Below are 21,906 nucleotides of genomic sequence, written 5' to 3' on the forward strand. Positions count from 1 at the left end.
TGCTTCCCAGCCACCATGATGTGAGCACATTTGCTCTTCCAAGTGCTCCCCTCATGATGTCCTCACCTGCCACAGGCCCAAATGCAGTGGGCCAACCAACCATGAACTGAAACCCCCAACTGTAAGCCCAAATAAATATTTCCTCTTTTAAGTTGATTTTATCAGGTATTTTGTCTCCACAATGGAAAGCTGAATAACACAGGTAGCAATTTATAATCAAATCAGGGGAAAGGTGAAGATCCTGACAGTGTCATGAAGCAGATTCAATAGAACTCACTCCACTTTCTTCACTCTTGCTTCTATATGTGCAATGTTGTGCTAGATGGATGTACCATCTATCAGAGGAGATGTGATGTAAACACAAATAAAGGTACAGTAGGTATGGAAAAATCAGCATAGATGTCTTTTTTTTCCTGGTTAAAAAATTGATTTAATGCATTAACTCTCCCAAGAGGATGTATGTTATATACAATAAAGAGGCTATGCTGGGAGCGGGGGGAGGTAGGTACAGTGGAACCCTCACACACAGTTAAGGGGAGTATGGCCAGCTTTATTCTGGAGGACTATACTTGCAGTGTTTATTTTTTATTTATTTATTTATTTTTCATTTTTCTTTTATTATTCATATGTGCATACAAGGCTTGGTTCATTTCTCCCCCCTGCCCCCACCCCCTCCCTTACCACCCACTCTGCCTCCTCCCTCTCCTCCCCACCCCCTCAATACCCAGCAGAAACGATTTTGCCCTTATTTCTAATTTTGTTGTAGAGAGAGTATAAGCAACAATAGGAAGGAACAAGGGTTTTTGCTGGTTGAGATAAGGATAGCTATACAGGGCATTGATTCACATTGATTTCCTGTGCGTGGGTGTTACCTTCTAGGAAACAGAAGACAGAATCTCAGAACTTGAAGATGAAATGGTAATTAAAGGAAAAACTGAAGAACTATTAATTAAACAACTCAAGACCTGTGAAAAGAAAATGCAAGAACTCACTGACTCCATCAAAAGACCAAACTTGAGAATCATGGGCATCGAAGAAGGAGAAGAGGTGCAAGCGAAGGGAATGTGTAATATATTCAACAAAATAATAATGGAAAATTTCCCAAATCTAGAGAAAGATATTCCCATACAGCTGCAAGAGGCCTCCAGGACACCAAACAGACCAGATCAAAATAGAACTACCCCACGACATATCATCATTAAAACAACAAGTTCAGAAACTAAGGAAAGAATACTGAAGGCTGTAAGAGAGAAAAAACAAATAACATACAAAGGTAAACCCATCAAAATCACAGCAGACTTCTCAACAGAAACATTAAAAGCAAGAAGAGCATGGGGTGAGATCTTCCAGGCACTGAATGAAAATAACTTCAACCCCAGGATACTCTACCCAGCAAAGCTATCATTCAAAATAGATGGAGCAATAAAAGTCTTCCATGATAAGCAGAAACTAAAACAATATGTGACCACAAAGCCACCATTAAAAAAGATTCTGCAAGGGATTCTGCACACAGAAAGTGACACCCAACTTAACCATGAAAAGGCAGGCAGCACCAAACCACAGGATAAGAAAAAGCAAGACAGTATAGAGTAACATCAAGTTAGGTACACACAATCAAACCTTCAAACAACTAAGACAACTAAATGGCAGGAATCACCACATACCTATCAGTACTAACACTTAATGTTAACGGACTTAATTCACCCATCAAAAGACACAGTGTTTAGATTACATACTCATGTACTCTCTAACACAAAGATCTCATCATGGGCATGGGATATATTACAAATTTTACATAGGTCCACCAGAAAGCATGTACAAGATGTTTCTTGCAGTATCATTAGGGAACTCATAAAATTGTGTAATAGGTACATCGATGTGTAACCATTCCCAAGACAGTGAACAGAGAAAATGTGAGTGAATACCACAGAATACAAGGCAGCAATTTGAAGCCTAGTATGACACAGGAATTGCCCAGGGAAGGGACTTTGAGATATTATACTAAGGGCTAGGGCAGTGGCTCAAGTGGTAGAGAATATGCCAGGCCCTAGGTTCAATCCCCACTAACACACACACACACACACACACACACACACACACACACACACGGTATTATACCAAGAAAATTTTAAGCCACAGAATGCAATAGGTACAACAATTATATAAACTAAAATCATGTGTATGCAAAGCAATAATACAAATTTTTCTGTAGCACACAAAGAGTACGGATTAAGCACACTGTAATGGTTGTCCACTGAGAGACAGAGACAAAAGTAGGCAAACAGTAATTAAAAACAGAATTGAAAATAAAAAGGCTGATTTTTCAGACTTGGACAGTGTTTCCTGTGGATGGTAGGTTTCTGCTGTCACCTGGTGTGTTATTTATGTCATATGGGTGAAGCTATGGCACCAAGACAATGGGCTTCCAATTCAGTTTATCTCTAGGGAAAAATCCTCATGCTTCTTCTTCATGTTTTTTTTATCATACATTAATAATGGATACTTCTAAATGATTAATTTAGCATCTTTCTGCCTCTCTCACAAGATTGTTATACAAAAATCATAAGTACTTAACATATTTCTTCCCGTCTTACCTGACACCCAGTGAAAAGTATTAATGAAGACCGCACCATTCTTCCTCCAAGCTGCATGTAGGTTAGCAAAAAAAAAAAGGGTTGGCAAGCATGAGCAATTACCTATAGTTTGCCCATAGCTATTTTTCTCCAAAATCGCATCTTTAAAAGATTTGCTTTGGAATGTGTTTAAATGTATTCAATTGTTTTTTCCTTCATTTTTCTCCCTTTTCTGAGATGGATAACTAAGTTGAGACCAAACTGGAAGGCAGAGCGCCACTGAGCCAAAATATGGGAGCGCTCATGGTCAGTTGGCTTCTGTAGCACTTATTCGGAAAGGTGGCCTGGCTTTAAAATGACCTTGGATATGACCTTTGTGAGTTTCCAACGCTCACACCTATTTGATGTCCAAAGCTGCATTCACTCCCTACCAGCATCCAACCTTACACTCTACTGGATGGACTGGGTAAAATGCAACCCTGCTTAACCCTTGCAAAAACCTGCCCCAAGTTAGATTTTTAAAGAAATTTTTCCCCAAGTATTTTCTTCACTTGTCCTCAATTTTTAACCTTTTTCAAGATCCTTTTGTAGTCCATGTAGAAAATAAATGCATATTCTCTGAAACCATCCCTTCTGGCTGCTAAACTGATATTCCTAAGTCAAAGTATCAATGCTATTGAGTTTAATTTCTTTTTTACTTCTCTGCTTCTTTTCCTGTTTTCTTGGTAACAGGAGCTAATATCTAGGAAAAAATAAGAGCCTTTGGCACTACACAACCCTACCATCTGTGAATGTGGGGCAGTAGAAACCCATAGCATGGGTCCTGTGACATCAAGTTACTTTTTACCAAGTAAAAAGTTTGGCAGAAAAATACTTCCACACAGTATACTACAGAATTTTCTCATTCATTCTATTTTATTGAATATTAATTGGACTTATTAAGGCACATGTAACTTAAAATGAATGAATTACTCGGAGAAAAGATTAGTGTACTGCTGAGGAGGAAAAAAATGTGACCTGCATTTTTCAGATGAAGCAGAAATATTAGGTCAGCATCTTAAGTCTCAACCCAATCTTTCAAAATGAATTCTTATTTTGCTTGGTTGTTTGCCATTGAAATTTATACATATCTTTTTAATATGTATAAATTCAAAAATATAGAAATCAGGAATCTGGTAGAAAATTGGATGCTGAAAAACAAAGGAAAAAATAAAAGGAGAAAACACACTAAAATATAGAATGGCCAAGTAAAATGATTATAATGAAAATGTTTTCTTTTAGTATTTTTCCGGTCAGGTGGGTAATGTGCTGATGTTGTCACAAGGTTTGACATATCTCACACAAGGCACGTCTCACACAGTGGCGTGAAAATCCAATCCTCGCGTTTCTGCTGCAGTATTTTAACGAAAAGAAACATAGTAACAGTAGAAATAAATGGGTGAATTTGACTTTATTTACACAACATAAAATGAAACTTCACAAGATTATGAAAGTAATTTTTATTATTTTAGTAATGGTGTCCCATTATAGATAATCACTGGTACAGATTTTTTAAAATTTGGTATATCAAACAAAAAAAGCTATGTATTAATGCTGTGTCCCCAAGGATCTGTTTTGGTTACAACTATCTACTATAGCTGCTGTGTACACACTAAAAGCATATAAAGTACAAAAATATGAAAAGATTAAAAAGAAATTAATGAGTTACGATCATCTACTGAAGTATACTTTTTATCACACAGTCGTGTCACAGCTAAAAACATACAAATTAACATATACTGCTATGCAACTATTTGATCTAATATAGATCTAGTATGAAAACATGAAAGGTGCAGTACTATTTCACAGATAAAGGCTAAGTTCTGGGACACGGAAGCTTTCAGATAATCCACAAAAACACACCTGAGACTTTTTTTTTGTTTTGGAAAAAAAGCAATTTTTTACATAGTCAAAGCTTCAATAAATGAGGCATTTGATTTTTAAAAAAATACATTAATTGTTGCAATAACCTGAAGTAGATGTTGTGACTTTAATAGTGATCAGCAAATACAGTCTATGTCTAGCAGAAATAATGAAGCTTTCTGATGAAGCAGTCATCTGACTACTCTAGCCTCCAAATTTGGTTATTTTTGCTCATTTTTGGTTTTATTTTCCTTCCTTTCACTAGGTTTTCAACATATTAAATAAGTCAGGTAAACTCCAAGACCCATCTTACTTTTCCCTCGCTGCAATCATCAGGTGACAACCCAACCTACATTCATAAAACCAGTTTGGACCCAGTTGGCACATCTGGACCTGGTTGAGTTAATGAGGTGTCCAAATCGGTTCAGGATTATTTTTGCTATTACACACCTCTCAGAGTAAACAGGCCATTAGAGCCCAAACTCACTGTCTCAGCTGTGCTGGTGCATAACATTTGCCAATGTCCAAAGAGCTTAAAATTATTAGGCAAGCCTGATTTTTGTAGTTGACTTTAGTGCCTTTAACATAAGGACACAAACAATTTTTCATACTCAAGAGGTACAGTTATGAAATTTTCCAAATAAAAAGTACATGAAATATATTTAGTAATACAATATTCCAAACTACAAAATAGAACTGCTTTAAAAAAAACTACTTGAGACTAACACTGGCATGTCAACATCTTTTTTCTAAATGTTCATAATTCAAATTTTGTGCTTTAGTTAAATTAATTTGGAATGAGTGGGAAATTATTTAGTTATCTTTATTCCTTTTCATTCTTTCTCTCTTTTCTCCAACCACACACACACACACACACATATAACCATTATACCCTTCCTTCTTTGTAATTTTAATACAAAAATTCCAAAAAGCTTCATAAATTAGAGCAAACAGTAAGCTCTAAGGACACTTCCTTTGGGAAGTTTAGTTTCAAAAAAAAAAAAGACTGTAAAAAAGGATGCCTTTGTATTTTTGCAGTTTTCCATCACTTTTTAAGAAGTTTTCAGGCTATTTACATAATTCAAATGCATATATTTTGTTCAAGCTTTATCCCTTCCCAGGTACCAAAAGTACCACAGGATAATAGCCAGATTTTTGCTTCAACTGGAACTCAATAATCAGGATGGATTTGAAATTAAATTAAAATTTAAGCATGCCAAGACCTTGGAATTTTAACATATTGATTGGATCATTTTCAAAAAAATAAACTGTATTAGAGTACGTTTTTAATAAAAATGTTTAAAGAATACATCTTACTGATTTATTTTTTGAGATTTGTCCATTGTCCAAAACTTGCATGAAAAAAAGAGATTTTTCTTTGACTTGGTTTTCATAATGTCAAAAATAGTATACAAGACAAATATTCAACTTTTTCCTGACCAAAATAATTAATGCTAACATACTGCTTGTGGATACTTGTGCATATATATATATATATATATATATATATATATTATTGAACACTATTTGGTGACATGGGTTTCTTTTAGCCTATGAGACTGACTGAGATCAACACATTACAATTGCATAACTGAACGCTTAGCTGGACTGGCAAATCTTTTTTCTTTCTCATAACTGTAATACTGTACTTTGGCAACCAAATGAGGTACAACTTCAGCTTTGAATTTTGCAGTGTATATAATTTACACTTTGAAGTTCATGATAAATCTCTGAAACTCAATATAATCATTAATTCAACTATTAATTTCTTCTTGAGCAAGTGATTTTATGATTTGCCCTAAAGAGAAGATCAGTAAGCAAAAAGATAAACCCACCAAAGACAATGCAGTCAATTTAAGGTATTTTACTGAAAAGGTAAGTAAGGGGATTTCTGGATTTATCTTTTCCTTTATCACCCTGAGTCACATCTTAACTGAAATTAATTTCCTTTTCATCTTCAAAATATCCTAAAACTTAGCTTCATACAGTTTTCTATGGAGTAGATATCTATATTTAGAAGTTCAACCTTGGATCCACCTAAAAAAGTCACAGTTATTAAAATACTTCATTAATTGTGCGTGCACGTGAGTATGTATGTGTGTATTTTAACAACATGCTCCCTTAAGAAATTTTATCAGAATCCAGTACATATATAACAATTCCTTAAGCCCTTATCTCTGACTCAAAAACTCTTTCAGGAGCTCCTGCACAGCTTAGGGGCCACAGAAGTCACACAGCATGGAGCACACCTCACCCACAGGCCACTTGGTTTATGCTCATCTTAGAGGCTAATCAAGAAGCCCCACCAGGGGTGGGGGCAGTGGGGAGAAATGAACCAATCCTTGTATGCACATATGAATAATAAAAGAAAAATGAAAAAAAAGAAAAAGAAAAAAAAGAAAAATGAAAAAAAAGAAAAAGAAAAAAAAAAAAGAAGTGGTACCAAAGAGAAACCAGGAAAAAAAAAAAAACTGAATTTTCCTCCATCCGATAACACTGCAGAACTTCTAAAACCTTCTACTGGCAAGCTTCCTTGGCTTGCAACTTTTGAACAGCATTATCAAGTAGCTCCATGGACTCCCTGAGAGTGACATGGATTTTAAATGATTTGGGCTTAATAGTCAGGCCATAACTGAAACTCATTTTCGAGGGCTCATTTTGGTTGGCCTTGAAATTGCACTGGTGAGCCAGGATGGAGATGAAGAGAAACATCAACATTTTAGAAAGCTCTTCGCCAACGCACCGCCGTTTGCCCACTGAAAAAATCATCACGCTGCTGGCCAGCTCCTTGTTGATGAAGCCATCCTTGTCCAAGAATCGGGCTGGATCAAAGTCCTCTGGGTTAGGCCACTTCACGGGGTCATGATTCACAGACCACTGGTTAACAAAAATCACCGTGTTCTTGGGGATGTAGTAGCCCAAGACAAAAGTGTTGGCCGTGGTAGCATGAGGAATGGTGACAGGCAGGAAGCTGGAGAATCTCATGCTTTCATAAAGAAAGGCCATTACATACGGGAGACTGGGCTGGTCATCCATGCAGGGCAGGCGGTCCCTCCCCACAACCTGGTCCAATTCAGCCTGTACTCGAGCTTGCACATCAGGGTATCTGTTTGGATTTTAATGCAGAGGGAGAAAAAAAATGAAGAAGCAAAATTAATTCTTTCATCTAGAAACATATTATCATTTATTTTAATTCCACGTTTCTTTCAACAGGCTATCTAGGGCAATGACTGAATTAGTATTTCTGGAAAAAAATTGTAACAGGTTACTAATTTCTCTCTAAAATACCAGATGGACTTTAACAATTGTATTTTCTGTAATAAATCTTATATGGCTGAAAGCTTTCTTTCCCATCATAAGTCAAAAAACTCTTACATTTTCTTGGTCTGAAAAATGCACCATAATGGCCAAGCCAGCTTATCCATTAGGCACAGTGCCTGATCCACAATACTTTTTAGGGGCCCACAAAAAATATTTTCACATCTTTTAAAATCTTCAGATCCAAAAAGTGAACTTTTAGGTAGAAATTCTAATACATAATTTTAATGTATTCATTTTATAGCAATGTAGTCATAAAATCTAATTTTTAATTTGCTTATAGAGTAGGGAGTCTGCAAAGGCAAAAATACCCAAGACACACAAAAGCTAAAATGCAGCCTTTAATGCAGATCCTTTCCCTGCACCATGCCTCGTTCTTATTTTATAAAATATTATTTGTATCTCCATAGATAAAGTTACTTATCTTCTAGGCTGAAAAGCAAATTCTCAATGTTTGTAAGATTGCAGTACAAATTGTAACATTGTGTACTGTAGCTGATATATACTGGTAAAATCCTTTTGGAAAACAAAATCTTAGTACAAAGCAACCTCCATATGGGTACCTTCTTGGCCCCCCCTTTTTAAAAAAAATTCAGTAATTCATGCCTAGAAATGTATTTTCAGAAAAATAATTTAATATGTACATTAATATATAACCACAACATTAGCCAATTTTTTTTGTCATTTTTGTTTTTGAGACAGGTCTCACTATGTAATCCAGGTTGGCCTCAAACTCTAGATCCTCCTGCCTCAGCCTCTCAAATGCTGGGATTTAGGGGTGTGTGCCCCCATGCCTGGTGCTAAAATTTTTAAATGTTAAAGCTCAAGAAACGATTACACGCATCTTACATTATTAAGACAAGATATGATGTAGTCACTGAGATTACTAAAACCAACATGAAAGCATGGGAAATGTTCACTATATAAGTAGGAGGTTCAGAAGTCAAAAACACACAAGAATTGTAACTATGAAAATAATAAAACATGTGAAGTGATGAAATTATGGGTGATATAAATCACTTCTTGGACATTATATTGCAAAGATCTACCAACTTTTGTCATAAAGGAACAGATAGTAAATATTTTAGACTGTGTGGACCAAATCATTCCTGTTGCATCTTCCATTTTGTCTCCTAGTGTGAAAGGAAATATAGACAATACAGAAATGAACGGACACAACTGTGTTTCAGTAAAATTTATATCCAAAACGGGGTATTAAAATTTGCCAGCCCCTGCCATATTGTCTTTTCAAGAAAAAAAAAGTATTTATTGGCTTTATTGAATTGAAAGTGACCCCAAAATTGTTTTATTTCCTTTTGCTGCTCAGTTGGATTACATGGAGAGCTATTTAAATTCTGTCCTAATAAAGAAGAAAGCCTACGTGGTCATCTGGGGATACAGAAGACCTGCTTACCTCATTCTGGAGTGGCCTTTTTTCCCTTTGTTCACTTTTCTTTATTCTAGTTCTGCTTCCCAATACATATTTCTACTATCTTAACACAGAAAATCTGTTTTATATAAAAAATTCAATTTGTGAAAACTGTACAATAGGTAAGGACAGATTCCAATAACAAAAGAAACCCTCTGTGCCTTCCAAATCCCTGGGAGTCTGCACATTCTGTGTCCCTGACTGCTTACTTTTTAAGACAAGAAATAGCACACCCAGGCTTTCTGGTCTCTCAAGCCATTGAGATTGCTCTTGAGCGCGGGAAGTGTTTCCAAATAACAGGCTGCCCTGTTAAATCTGAATTTCAGATAAACAACTGCTAATCTTTGAAGGTAAATTCCCACCCAGAGCTTATTTTTTATTTGCTGAGTCTGGCAGCTGACACCGGGGCCGTTTAACCTGTGCCTGTCCGCAGAGCGGTAGAGGTTGGAGCCCTTATCAAGGTGGGCATTGGGAGGCTTGTGGAGGGGCCAGAGAGGCTCACAGACGCCTCCGGAACATCCAGTATTCCCCCTAGATGCTGGACAGAAGTGACTACTGGTGCTGTTATTTCTTATTCGTTTTGAGGCGGTTTTATGAACCCAACACTGCTCACGGGTTCTGGCCGCCTTCTGAACGGGCTCACTTTCCCCGGGGACAAAGCCCTGACCCTCAGGCTCACTTTTAACGCCAGGGTTGGGCGGCCTCCGACCCGTGCCAATTACTCCCCTCCGTTTATTTAACACATTTACTGCGTTTCCGTTTCTCCTGAAACCGTTCCAATTTTGCTTCTATTGCTCCACGGACAGATATGAGAACTGACCTGCGGGAACTGTAAAATCCTGATTTTGTGGCTGGGGTAGGGAGGGTGTTTCACAAATTAGTCCCCACTTAAGGCGAGGGAGGAGTAGGCAGAGAAGAGATGCGAGATCCAGGGTACGGAGAGGTCCTGGCAGCGCTAGATGGAGTGAGCGCGCGCGGCTCACCTCTGAGCTTTGCAAACCTGGGAGCAGCTTTCCCGAAGAAACCTCAGTTTTGAGGGGTGGGGATCTGGAGGGAAACCTCTAACCCTGAGGGCTGCCAGGGACCACAAGTCTCACTCTTTTTTTAAAAGGGAAAAAAGACACAACCCATACCTCCTGGTGGCTTTACCTGGTAAAGAGAATAAGCAGCCACAACAGCGCAGTGGAGAGGGTGTCCTGACTGGCGCCAAATATGTCGGTGATAGTGGCTGGCACGTTCTCCAAGTCCAGCCGCGTGCGACCATCGCCAGAGCCCTCGGCTGCCTTCTTTTCCGCGGAGAGGATGAAGGCGTCCATCATGTCACTGGGGGCAGCCCGGGTCAGGAGGCTTTCGCGGTGCTGCTGGAACTTGTCAAGCACAAAGTTGCTGAAGTTACGGTTGAGCTGCTGGAACTCGCGAAAGGTGGTGCGCACCGGGTTGGGGAAGAGCTGCAGCCAGGGCAGCACGTCCACCAAGCTGCCGGCGCCCACAGTGCGCCCGAATTCCTCGTTGTGGCTGAGCAGCTCCAGGAATTCCGCGTCGTTGTGGTTGTAGCGGCAGCCGAAACACACCGCGCTCATGACGTTGGCCACCGCCACAATGATCGACTGCGTCGGGTCCAGGAAGGTGCCGCCTTCGCTGCCGCGCACTAGCACGGCTACCAACTCGCGCGCCTCGCCCCGCACGTGGCCCTCGAGGATGAGGCGGCTGCGTGGCTGGCGCGTGGAAAAGGCGCGCATTATGGTATACGCTGCACGCCTCTGAGCCTTCCATTGCTCCGAGTAATGACCGAAGGCCAGGCTGCGGCCGTCAGACACCACGCGGAAGGAGGCGAAGGGCGGCCGGTCAGCGAAGACAGCACCCTGCTGCACCAGGGCCTGGTGGATGGCACTCTCGCCATTCAGCACCACCACGGGACAGCTGCCTAGACGGATCTGGAAGACGTCGCCATAGCGCTTAGCCAGGCGCGCAAATGATAGGTGCGATGGGGAGCCCACAGACGCCGCGTTTCCGATCAGCGGCCATGGGAAGGGGCCCGGGGGTGTGGACCAGGGCTGTCGCCGCCGCTGCCTCAACAGCCACTGGCCCACGTGCACAGCGGCCAGTACCGAGAAGAGTAGCAGGAGCGTGGTCTGCTCGGTGGACAGCGGGCTCAGTTGCTGCGAATCGTCCGGGCTGAGGCCAGTGGCCATGCTGGGGACAGAAAGGCAAAGGTATGTCGCTCAGGTGTGCAGAGAAAAGAACGGACTCCCCATACCCAAGCCCAGCCTGGGGTTGCGTGCACCGCTGAGTGGAGAGAATACTGTGCGCAGGTGGAGTTAGACACCCCTTCGCATCCCCAACCCAGCCTCCAGTGGAGAGGGAAGGGGGCGCACTTCCGCAGCCCTGACCCAGAGCCAGCCTCTGCATCCCTAGCTGCGTAACGGTTCCTGTAATTCCGGCACAACATCGCAGGCACAGAGGCAGTGGCACTTGGTTTCCTTAGAAGTACCTCAGCCCCACCCCTGACCTGTAAGAACCCATCTGAAGACGCCTCGGGGAGGCGCGGACAGACTGACCTGCGGAGAGGCGTGGTTTCCAGCGGTGTAGAACAGCCAGCTCCAAGAAAGACCTTTGCCAGGGCAACAATTCAACCTGAGAGCCTCAAGGAACCTTGTAAGGCCGCCCTGCAGGTGCTGCCTTGCAGGTGCTTAGCGCCCGCTCTTGGCGTGGTCAAAACCAAGAGCGCTTGGATTAGGATGGAGACGAAGAAAAGTTCCTCGTTTGTCGAGCCCGGCTGCACCTGGGACTCTAGGAAAGTCAAGGTTTTCTTATAGTGTTAGGATGGAGAGAAGTCAATTCCCAGCCCGCGGGCCGCTCTCACAGCTGGCGTCGCAGAGGCATTTGCACCCACTGCAGAGACCACACGCACCACACCGCTTCTGCGGGTTTTAAGGACTGTGTAGAAAGTGGAGGAAGGGGGACCTGGCGGGGGGCGGGGCTTGCGGGGGGCGGGGCGCGCCGCCACAGTCCACACGGCAGGATCTCGGACTCGGACTCGGGTCGGCTCGCGGGGGTTGCCCAGGGTCGTTCAACTAGACTGCTGCAGGGCGCGTTCCGACGGCTCTACTAGAAGCGGCAGAATGAACTTTTCGATGACCTTTAATCGCAGTCATCCCCATCTGGGGCCTCACGGTTACCCCCAGAACGCGCTGGGGACAGAACCTGCCCATGCCCCTGTGCTTTAGGTCCCATCGCACCCCAGCCCAGAGAGCACGACCTCCTTTTCTTCCCCGTGATTTGAACTTGGTCCCCCAGAGAAAACTGTTCCTGAGATCCTTCGGCGCTCAAGCCGAGAAAGGGAACCTGTCCAAAGGGTGACTCGGGTAGTGGCGGCAGTTTGCCTCGTTATTGTATTCATTTTCTATCTTAAACTCTCTGAAGCAAGCAATTTGGCCCCTTCGTGGTGGCCCTTTGATAGGCAAAGTTCTCTTTCCACCTCCTGTGGCCAGATCAGGACATCCTAAAAGAAGTAGCTCTCCCGCCTGCACCCTGAACCATCCTTGGACACACAAAGGCCAGCACTCTCGGGGCGCGCGGGCCCTGAGGTTTCCGGCATCGAAACAGCTCAGAGTGGCACTGCCACCTGGAGCGCGCTAGACCCTGGCTACACCCAGGCTGGGGCGCTGGGCTGGGAGCCAAGCTGGGGCGAATACCGCAGGCCGGGAGGCGGGGACTTAGCGCTCAGAGGATTCCTGGAGCTAGGGACTCTAGCGGGGGCGGTGAGTGGGAGGAGGAGACAACTCTCAGCGTGCCTGCGGACTTTATCGGGTTGAAAAGTTTCTTCTGCTGTCGCCTCCCCCTTGCGTGCGGAGCTGTGCCTTGCGTGCGCTGCTTCTGGGAAGTCGGCTCCAGTCATCTCCCTGGGCGCCCCTCCCGCGCTTCTCACGGCACCTGACTCGCCGAGCCGGCGGCCAAGGGCGGGGTGACTGCCGCCACCACCCTCCGCGGCGCACGCACGGCTGCGCCGGCCCGGCCAGCTAGGCGGACGCCCCAGCCACCACCCGCAGGCGGGATCTGGGCGCGCGTCTCAACCCCTGCAGACTGGTGACTCAGTCCCGTTTCCTCTGCAATCGGTGAGCTTCCTTCCAAAGGGAAGCCAGAGGCGCTTGGAGTAGGGAGGCAACTTAGACATAGTAACTGTACTTACAAGACACCTGAGAGAGCAAGGTCTCTGTGAGTCCGGAAAAAGGGCGAACCCAGGGAAGAGGTGGGATATACCTAGTTAACAAGGTAGAAATTGTACCAGCAGGTCGTTCTGCCTGCACTTGGAAACTTGTGCTGTTTATTGTCTCACTTACAAATAAGGAAACGAGTTCAGAGAGGTTATGTGACTTACCCAGGTCCCACAGCTGTCAAGAGGTGGAGATAGAATTTGAGCCTTCCCAAAGCTTACTACAGATCCCTGTACAGGTTTAAATGGAAGAAAAGAGTAGATAAGAGGCTGAAAGTCCTTTTTTGTCTGCCTTAAAAAAATCAGCTGAAAGAATTTAATTTTTTGTTTGTTTTATTATGTTTCATAACTGAGGGTTCTGAGGATCACAAAGCATATATATATATGCTCACTCTTTGCAATTAAATTGGCTATGAGGGAGGCCTGTGGATGGTGCCTGGTAGCTGACCTTGGAGTAACCAAATACATTATAAGGAAACAGAAAGGAGTGAAAGGTCTGAAAAAGAGTGTGACTTCTTATAATAAAATATCAGGCCTGCTAAGAAATATCTGGCCTTTTAACAAAATCTTAATTAGTAATTTTTGAAAGTTTCTCCGGGAGTGATTTTGTACACTGATGGAGTATTCAGATCAGTGATGAAGGTGGTTTGGGGCCAACTACATTAGTTCAGTAGTAAGCATTGGTCTCTCAGAGTTGTGTTGGCTTACACGGTCTGTCTTAGTCTGTTTTTTGTTGTTGTAACAAAATTCTTGAGACTGGATAATTTATAGAAAAAAAGTTTATTTTGGATCATAGTTCTGGAGGTTAGAACATCCAAGAGCATGGTGTCAGCTTCCAGGAAGAAGGCAAACACAAGGGGCAGTCTCCCCAGTCTGGCCAGGTTAGAACTCAGGAGAAAGGCATTAATGCATAGGTAAGGCCTCTGCTTCCATGATCCAAATACCTCCTCCTAGACCCCACCCCACAACACCGTGTGTACAGGAGTTAAACTTCCAACGTTACACTTTTGGAGGATGCATTCAAAACCACAGTGATACCCTTTTTTTTTATTATTGTTTTATTATTCATATGTGCATACAAGGCTTGGGTCATTTCTCCCCCCCCGCCCCCACCCCCTCCCTTACCACCCACTCTGCCCCCTCCCTCTCCCCCCCACCCCCTCAATACCCAGCAGAAACTATTTTGCCCTTATCTCTAATTTTGTTGAAGAGAGAGTATAAGCAATAATAGGAAGGAACAAGTGTTCCTGGTTGAGATAAGGATAGCTATACAGGGAGTTGACTCACGTTAATTTCCTGTGCGTGTGTGTTACCTTCTAATTCTTGATCTAACCTTTTCTCTAGATCCTGGTCCCCTTTTCCTATTGGCCTCAGTTGCTTTTAAGGTATCTGCTTTAGTTTCTCTGCGTTAAGGGCAACAAATGCTAGCTAATTTTTTTAGGTGTCTTACCTATCCTCACCCCTCCCTGGTGTGCTCTCGATTTTATCATGTGCTCAAAGTCCAGTCCCCTTGTTTGCCCTTGATCTAATGTCCACATATGAGGAAGAACATACGATTTTTGGTCTTTTGGGCCAGGCTAACCTCACTCAGAATGATGTTCTCCAATTCCATCCATTTACCAGCAAATGATAACATTTCGTTCTTCTTCATAGCTGCATAAAATTCCATTGTGTATAGATACCACATTTTCTTAATCCATTCGTCAGTGGTGGGGCATCTTGGCTGTTTCCATAACTTGGCTATTGTGAATAGTGCCACGATAAACATGGGTGTGCAGGTGTCTCTGGAGTAACCTGTGTCACAGTCTTTTGGGTATATCCCCAAGAGTGGTATTGCTGGATCAAATGGTAGATCAATGTTTAGCTTTTTAAGTAGCCTCCAAATTTTTTTCCAGAGTGGTTGTACTAGTTTACATTCCCACCAGCAGTGTAAGAGGGTTCCTTTTTCCCTGCATCCTTGCCAACACCTGTTGTTTGTGGTGTTGCTAATGATGGCTATTCTAACGGGTGAGGTGGAATCTTAGTGTGGTTTTAATTTGCATTTCCTTTATTGCTAGGAATGGTGAGCATTTTTTCATGTGTTTTTTGGCCATTTGAATTTCTTCTTTTGAGAAAGTTCTGTTTAGTTCACTTGCCCACTTCTTTATTGGTTCTAGTTTTGGGAGAATTTAGTTTTTTAAGTTCCCTATATATTCTGGTTATCAGTCCTTTGTCTGATGTGTAGCTGGCAAATATTTTCTCCCACTCTGTGGGTGTTCTCTTCAGTTTAGAGACCACTTCTTTTGATGAACAGAAGCTTTTTAGTTTTATGAGGTCCCATTTATCTATGCTATCTCTTAGTTGCTGTGCTGCTGGGGTTTCGTTGAGAAAGTTCTTACCTATACCTACTAACTCCAGAGTATTTCCTACTCTTTCCTGTATCAACTTTAGAGTTTGGGGTCTGATATTAAGATCCTTGATCCACTTTGAGTTAATCTTGGTATAGGGTGATATACATGGATCTAGTTTCAGTTTTTTGCAGACTGCTAACCAGTTTTCCCAGCAGTTTTTGTTGAAGAGGCTGCTATTTCTCCATCGTATATTTTTAGCTCCTTTGTCAAAGACAAGTTGGTTATAGTTATGTGGCTTCATATCTGGGTCCTCTATTCTGTTCCACTGGTCTTCATGTCTGTTTTTGTGCCAGTACCATGCTGTTTTTATCATTATTGCTTTGTAATATAGTTTGAAGTCAGGTATCGTGATACCTCCAGCATTGTTCTTTTGACTGAGTATTGCCTTGGCTATTTGTGGCCTCTTGTGTTTCCATATAAATTTAACGGTAGATTTTTCGATCTCTTTAATGAATGTCATTGGAATTTTGATGGGAATTGCATTAAACATGTAGATTACTTTTGGGACTATAGACATTTTTACTATGTTGATTCTACCAATCCATGAGCATGGGGGATCTCGCCACTTTCTATAGTCTTCCTCAATCTCTTTCTTCAGAAGTGTATAGTTTTCCTTGTAGAGGTCATTCACATCTTTTGTTAGGTTTACACCTATCAAACCACAGTGATACCCTTTGAAATGAGTTTTATAGCAATCTTACAATATTGCTGTAGCAAGACCCTTGTGCAGTGATTCAGGACCCTACCCCAGGCATCACTCTATCACTAGACTCTAATTTAGAAGAAGGAAATTATCAACAGGCTAGTGCCAAATTCTGAGCTATCAAAATTCCTGCAAGTCCTTATCACGGTATCTCTGTCAGAATTGGGGCAGATGCAAGTTGCCTTTAAACCAAGTAAATTACTCTTTTAAAAATATAAAAGAAGGCCCAGACCTCCTGTTTAACACCTCAGTGATACCATGTAGCTTTTAGATCAACTAGATGCATGCTTTCTTGCCAGAAAAATAGGTAAGGAATGTCCTGCTTGGCCTCAGCTCTGGTTCTGGGACATGCCTCAAAAAGTAGAGGAACCAGTTGGGCAAATACTGTCAGAAAGATAGGCCCTTATCAATTATGGCAAACCAAAATGGATATTGACAGTGCATCTTCAGACTTCAGACCTTGGGTTCTTCCAGCTTATAGGTTACAGATGTCATTGAAGGGCCAACTTGGCACCTGATGAAAATTTTGGATAAATCTAAAGCAACCTGTGAGTACCCTGATCTAGCTCAAGATGGGATCCTCCCTTAACTGAGAATCACCTCAGGCTTTGTACTAATCAGCACAACTTCTCAATCAATGCAGGGATCTCATTTCAGTCAACTATGCAGAATATGGGGATTTCACCCTCTCACAACTCAGACTTGCACTGTGTACTGTAAGTAGCATTCAAAAACAACAGTTAAGCTAGAGGATAGTTAAAAGGAGTTTTTAAATGCTTTGTACCGTATTGATTCCAAGGAACAGTTTAAGTTTGTTTAAGCAGTACAGGAATGCACCAGCTCTGGTGACAGGGAAGGATAAGAGTGGCGTCAAGATGGAAGGATCCAGGCAAGACTTCTCTACATGGTCTCTACTTCTGCTAGTCTTTGTTTGGGCTTTTATCCCTCCCATATGCAAGGGAAGCTGGAAACCTTGAGCAGTCATTAATTCTAACTACTTGGGAGGCTGAGATCCAGAGGATTGAGGTTTGAGGCCAGCCTGGGCAAATAGTTCACAAGACCCCATCTCCAAAATAACCAGAGCAAAGTGGACTGGAGGTGTGGCTCAAGCAATGGAGTACCTGCTTTGCAAGTGCAAAGTCCTGAGTCAAACCCAAGTGCCAAAAAAAAATAAAAAAGTATAAGTGAAATATGCTAGGAAGCAAAAGAGCCACCAGAGTCCCCTCCATGCTTTCCACCCACTGCATTCTTTGAGTTGAAGAATAACCCTAACCCACTATTACTATTGTAATTGTTATTTTAAATCAGCAGATAGATGTATTACCCCTGGTGCCAACAGCCAAGAAAGCTCTGCCTTCTATTATTAGATGGCTGGAAGTCAGCTTTCTTCATGGCCTTACTTTCTAGCATGACCCCAATGTGGATGTTCTGGATAGGCACTGTGCACCTCCAACCCCTCCAAACCCACAAATACATCACTGAGAGGAGAATGGAATAGATGCACCCATTTCTGGAAAGCCCTTAATGTTAGCGTGGGCAGGAATCAGTAATCAGGCACCTGCTGGTAGGTGGGAAGAACAGGAACAGACACAGTGTGTCCAAGATGACTGAGGGTGGGCAGAGGAAGGGTAAAGCCATAAGATGTTACATGCCACATGTTGGAAATTGGAAAGATTCTTAGGATTTGATACCAAACTCCTGTGCATTGCCTGAATTACGTCTGCTTTCTTCCTCCTGGAAAGACACAAGCTGAGAACCACAGAGATTAAAAACTTTTTTTCAACTAACCTCAGGATTAATTATTTTATAAGATGCACCACTTTTTATTTGTAAGATAAGGCATGGGGGGAGGGAGCCTCCCATTATAATTATGCCATTGACGGTAAAACACATGCACATTTCAAAGACATTAAAACAGAAAGTTTAAAAAGTGTGTTTTAGAATTGATGAAGTATCATGCATGCTCACAAAGATTCTCAGGATTCACGATCTGTGTTAGTCTGACTTTTGCATTGCTGTGACAAAATACCTGAGCAAAACAACTTAAGGGAGGAAGGATTTATTTTGACTCACAGTTTCAGAGGGTTCAGTCCATGGTCACTTGGCTGCATGTAAGTAGGCCTGTAGTGAGGCAGTTCATCATAGTGATGAGAGCATACTGCAGAGGCCACTCAACTATGCTAACGAGCAAGCAGAGAAAGAGAAGGGGACTGGGGACCAGATCTAACCTTTAACAGCATGCTCCCAGTGACCTAATTCCTACACATGGGTCCCCACCTCCTACAGTTCCCATCATCTCCCAAAATACTGTCACCAACTGAGGATCAAGCCTTCAACTTGTGAGCCTGTAGGGGATATGTCATACACAAATCATGGCATTCTGCCCCTGTCTCCTAAAGACTCATGGCCATCTTACAATGCAAAATGCATTTAGTTCGCATCTGAGAGCTCCCAAAGTCTTAACACAACACTTTGCTTCTTCCTTTTTTCTGATTTCCCTCCTTCTACACTTTTTTCTTCCCCTCAATTTCCCTTCATTCTTCTTTCTTCTTTCTTACTCTTTCTCTCATTTTCCCTTTCCTTGGGACATTCTCATCTTCCTTGCCTGCATTGCTTCTGACTGTTCTTTTCTAAAGCTGCTACCCTTTCTTTTCTTTTTCTCTTCCTCTCTACTTTCTTTTTACCTTTACTCTCTTACAAAAGAGTAGAGACAGGTGAGACAGGTGGGTGAGTGAAGAAAAGAAGTGGGAGTGAAGGGAAAAGAAGAGGAGTCAAGGAGATAAAGCAATTAAGAAAAGAAAAGGGAGAGAATATCAAATCCCGGGCTAAAAGACAGTGACCAGTGACTTTGTCTAGTCCCTCAATCAGTACATGATTTCCTCCTGCTCAGTATTGATGTGGTGAAGCTCTCACCACCTGGACCCAGCAATGATTCCATGGGAAGGGGAGGACGCTGCACTTTACAATTACTTTTGCACATTTGTTCCTGGAGTTTCTACTATAACCTAATCCAGTTCCTGGAATTTACCCTTCTGTTGATGGAATGGGGAGCCTGTCCAGATCTTTGATTAACAGAAAGAAACTTTACACAAATGGTTTTCATTTTCTAAACTTAATTATTTACAGGTTACCAAGAAAGCACAAACAGCAACAAATAAAGTTCTTTTCCCCATTTCCTCAAACCAGACAGAATGTACAGTTGGGCTCAGCTAAGTCACCCCACTCAGCTTAGTGGAGGACACAGATTCCAGTCCTTTTATTTCTTTAATCTCCTCCTCCCTTAACTTCTTAGTTCTTAGTGTGAGATCTGTATCCTCTCACAGGTTTTCTTCTTTTTACACAAAGGAACAAAAATCCAGGTAAAAAAACTACAGTCATATCTGAAGTTTGAGAAAATAATTGGTAGTTAAATAACATAAATGGTTGTTCTTCCCTGCATGATCCCAAGGGACAATTCAGGAGCTAGATAATTATATATTAGCCTTTTTGACTCTTGACCCCAGCAGGATTTCCCCCTTCTACTATTGAAGTGGTCATTTCTCAGTTATGTCCTGTACTTTTGCTGAATTTCTTTGGTTAGAAAGTTCTAGATACTAGGAGATCCTTCCTAATATCAAGAAAAATCAAGAATGAACTTTTTTATCTTCTGCTAAACCTTGAGTTACCCTTTACAGCAGCATAAATCAGATTCTCCTATCTCATTCTATGCTTGAGGACAGATACCGTGCTGCCTCTAAACCATCCTTCTACCAATTAAAAAATGTTGTAGTTCCCTCAACATTGAATACTTTGTCTTCCAGAATTTTTTTCCGGCATATTTGTGCCTTCAGGACAGTGAATTTTCCATATGCCTGGAACTGAATACAATTTCCCAAAGGTGACATCCTGTCCAGCCCAGGGAGATGTGGGTACCTTTCATCACACAATGCTTCTTTTAATGCACATAGGTTTTCAGTCTATTTTAAAATATCTGCCTCCTACCTGTTAAAATGTGGTCATTTGTACTAAGATGATGAACAACTAAAATTCTCATCATTTAATGCAGGACTTGATAGTTTGTTGAGTCTGTAATCACCCATTGTAATTGTTTAAAAAAACTATGAATTTGAGACTTTGAATTTATTCCCATTAAATGCATCTTGTGACTTTAGGACAGTGTTACAGTCCAGGGAGACCATACTGGTACTCTCTCTGTTACTGAGGGGAGAGACCAGGACAGAGCAGGAAAACCATATGAGGAAAGCATGTCGATGGCCAGGTGACTCCTGGTCCTCTCAGCATTACTCCTAGGCAAAGATCTTTGAGCCGTGTGTTTCATGAGACTGCATACTCACATTACTATATATCCATAATATTAGGCATATTTTATCATTTTTCTGTTTGGGCCAGATTTAATCCTTAAAATGCATAGAGCACATAAATAGACTCTTGTTAAAAAAGAGTCGATTAATACGTAATGTAAAGAAAAATGGGAAAGCCCACCCTCCCACTCCTTCACATTCACAGACCTAACCCCAGGAACTCTGCACTTGCTCCTGTTTATGCAGGTAGTTGGACAGATATACATATGTTTATCGCAAATGAGATCATACTAGAGTTATTATTTTCCAACTGAACAATTATGTTGCTGACCTTAATAGAAGATATAGATCTACCTCCTGCTTTAAAACTATTCCAGAGTATGTCCGTGACATAATTTATGTAACCATAAATAATGGCTTAAATGATCACTTGTATTGTTCTCAACTCTGTTATTATAGACTCCACTGCAGTGGCTTCACTCTCCCACGCAATTCTGTGTCCATTTGCAAGTGTTCAAGTAGAAATGCTGAATCAAGAAGATACGTGCATATAGAGTAACATCACCTCATTGTCATCCAGTGACAAAGTGTCCCCATAGACCTTGGTTTCTGTACCAAGTAGCATGCATCAAAATACTTTTCCTTCTGTAAAATATTGTCACTTTTATTTAGCTTTGGAAATATGGAACAAAAACAAACAAAATACAAGTATAAGTTGTCTTTCAGACTTTTTCTTATTTTAAAGAATGTACGTGTTCCTTCCTGTTCATCTCCTCTTCCTAACGAGGGAAATCCCTATGTTAAAGCTGGTAAAACAGTGGGGGAGGACAGAATTCCTCCACAACCCTAGGGAAGGCATCACAGAAGCTTGGGAAGAGGTACAACCTCAGCACACATCCACATCCCTTCTGAGATGACAATTCTCTGCAGGTCCCCAGGCTCAGATGCCATCTTGGCTCAACCCTCCAGAGGGGATTAAAAACCATACAGACAAGGGTTTGGCTCCTGTGACCAGGCATTCTTGGGTGTGAGGCTCATTTCTCTCATTTATATGTGATAATCTTGACTATGTTATTT

The 21,906-nt window shown here is 41.9% G+C and overlaps 1 protein-coding gene and 1 non-coding gene across 2 annotated transcripts; both read right to left on the minus strand.

The window, feature by feature from the left end:
* Positions 1–3,863: 3,863 nt before the first annotated feature.
* LOC141415346 (small nucleolar RNA U13) lies at positions 3,864–3,972 on the minus strand. Its single transcript, XR_012440318.1, has one exon. It is a non-coding gene; the product is annotated as a small nucleolar RNA U13 (small nucleolar RNA).
* Positions 3,973–4,004: 32 nt separating this feature from the next.
* Positions 4,005–12,156, minus strand: Cyp1b1 (cytochrome P450 family 1 subfamily B member 1). The gene is made up of 3 exons (XM_020161972.2): positions 11,781–12,156; positions 10,372–11,415; positions 4,005–7,581 (listed from the first exon to the last, which is right to left on the minus strand). The coding sequence occupies exons 2-3, from the start codon at positions 11,412–11,414 to the stop codon at positions 6,993–6,995; spliced, it is 1,632 nt and encodes a 543-aa protein (XP_020017561.2). The 5' UTR covers position 11,415; positions 11,781–12,156; the 3' UTR covers positions 4,005–6,992.
* Positions 12,157–21,906: the final 9,750 nt, after the last annotated feature.

Source organism: Castor canadensis, chromosome 12 (assembly GCF_047511655.1).
Source record: "Castor canadensis chromosome 12, mCasCan1.hap1v2, whole genome shotgun sequence".
NCBI lineage: Eukaryota > Metazoa > Chordata > Mammalia > Rodentia > Castoridae > Castor > Castor canadensis.

Excerpts from the sequence above, each read along its gene's own strand:
- Cyp1b1 (XM_020161972.2), bottom strand. The coding sequence starts at position 11,414 with ATGGCCACTGGCCTCAGCCCGGACGATTCGCAGCAACTGAGCCCGCTG. Across the intron at positions 7,582-10,371 it reads CTGCTTATTCTCTTTACCAG|ATACCCTGATGTGCAAGCTC; the intron begins GTAAAGCCACCA and ends AAATCCAAACAG.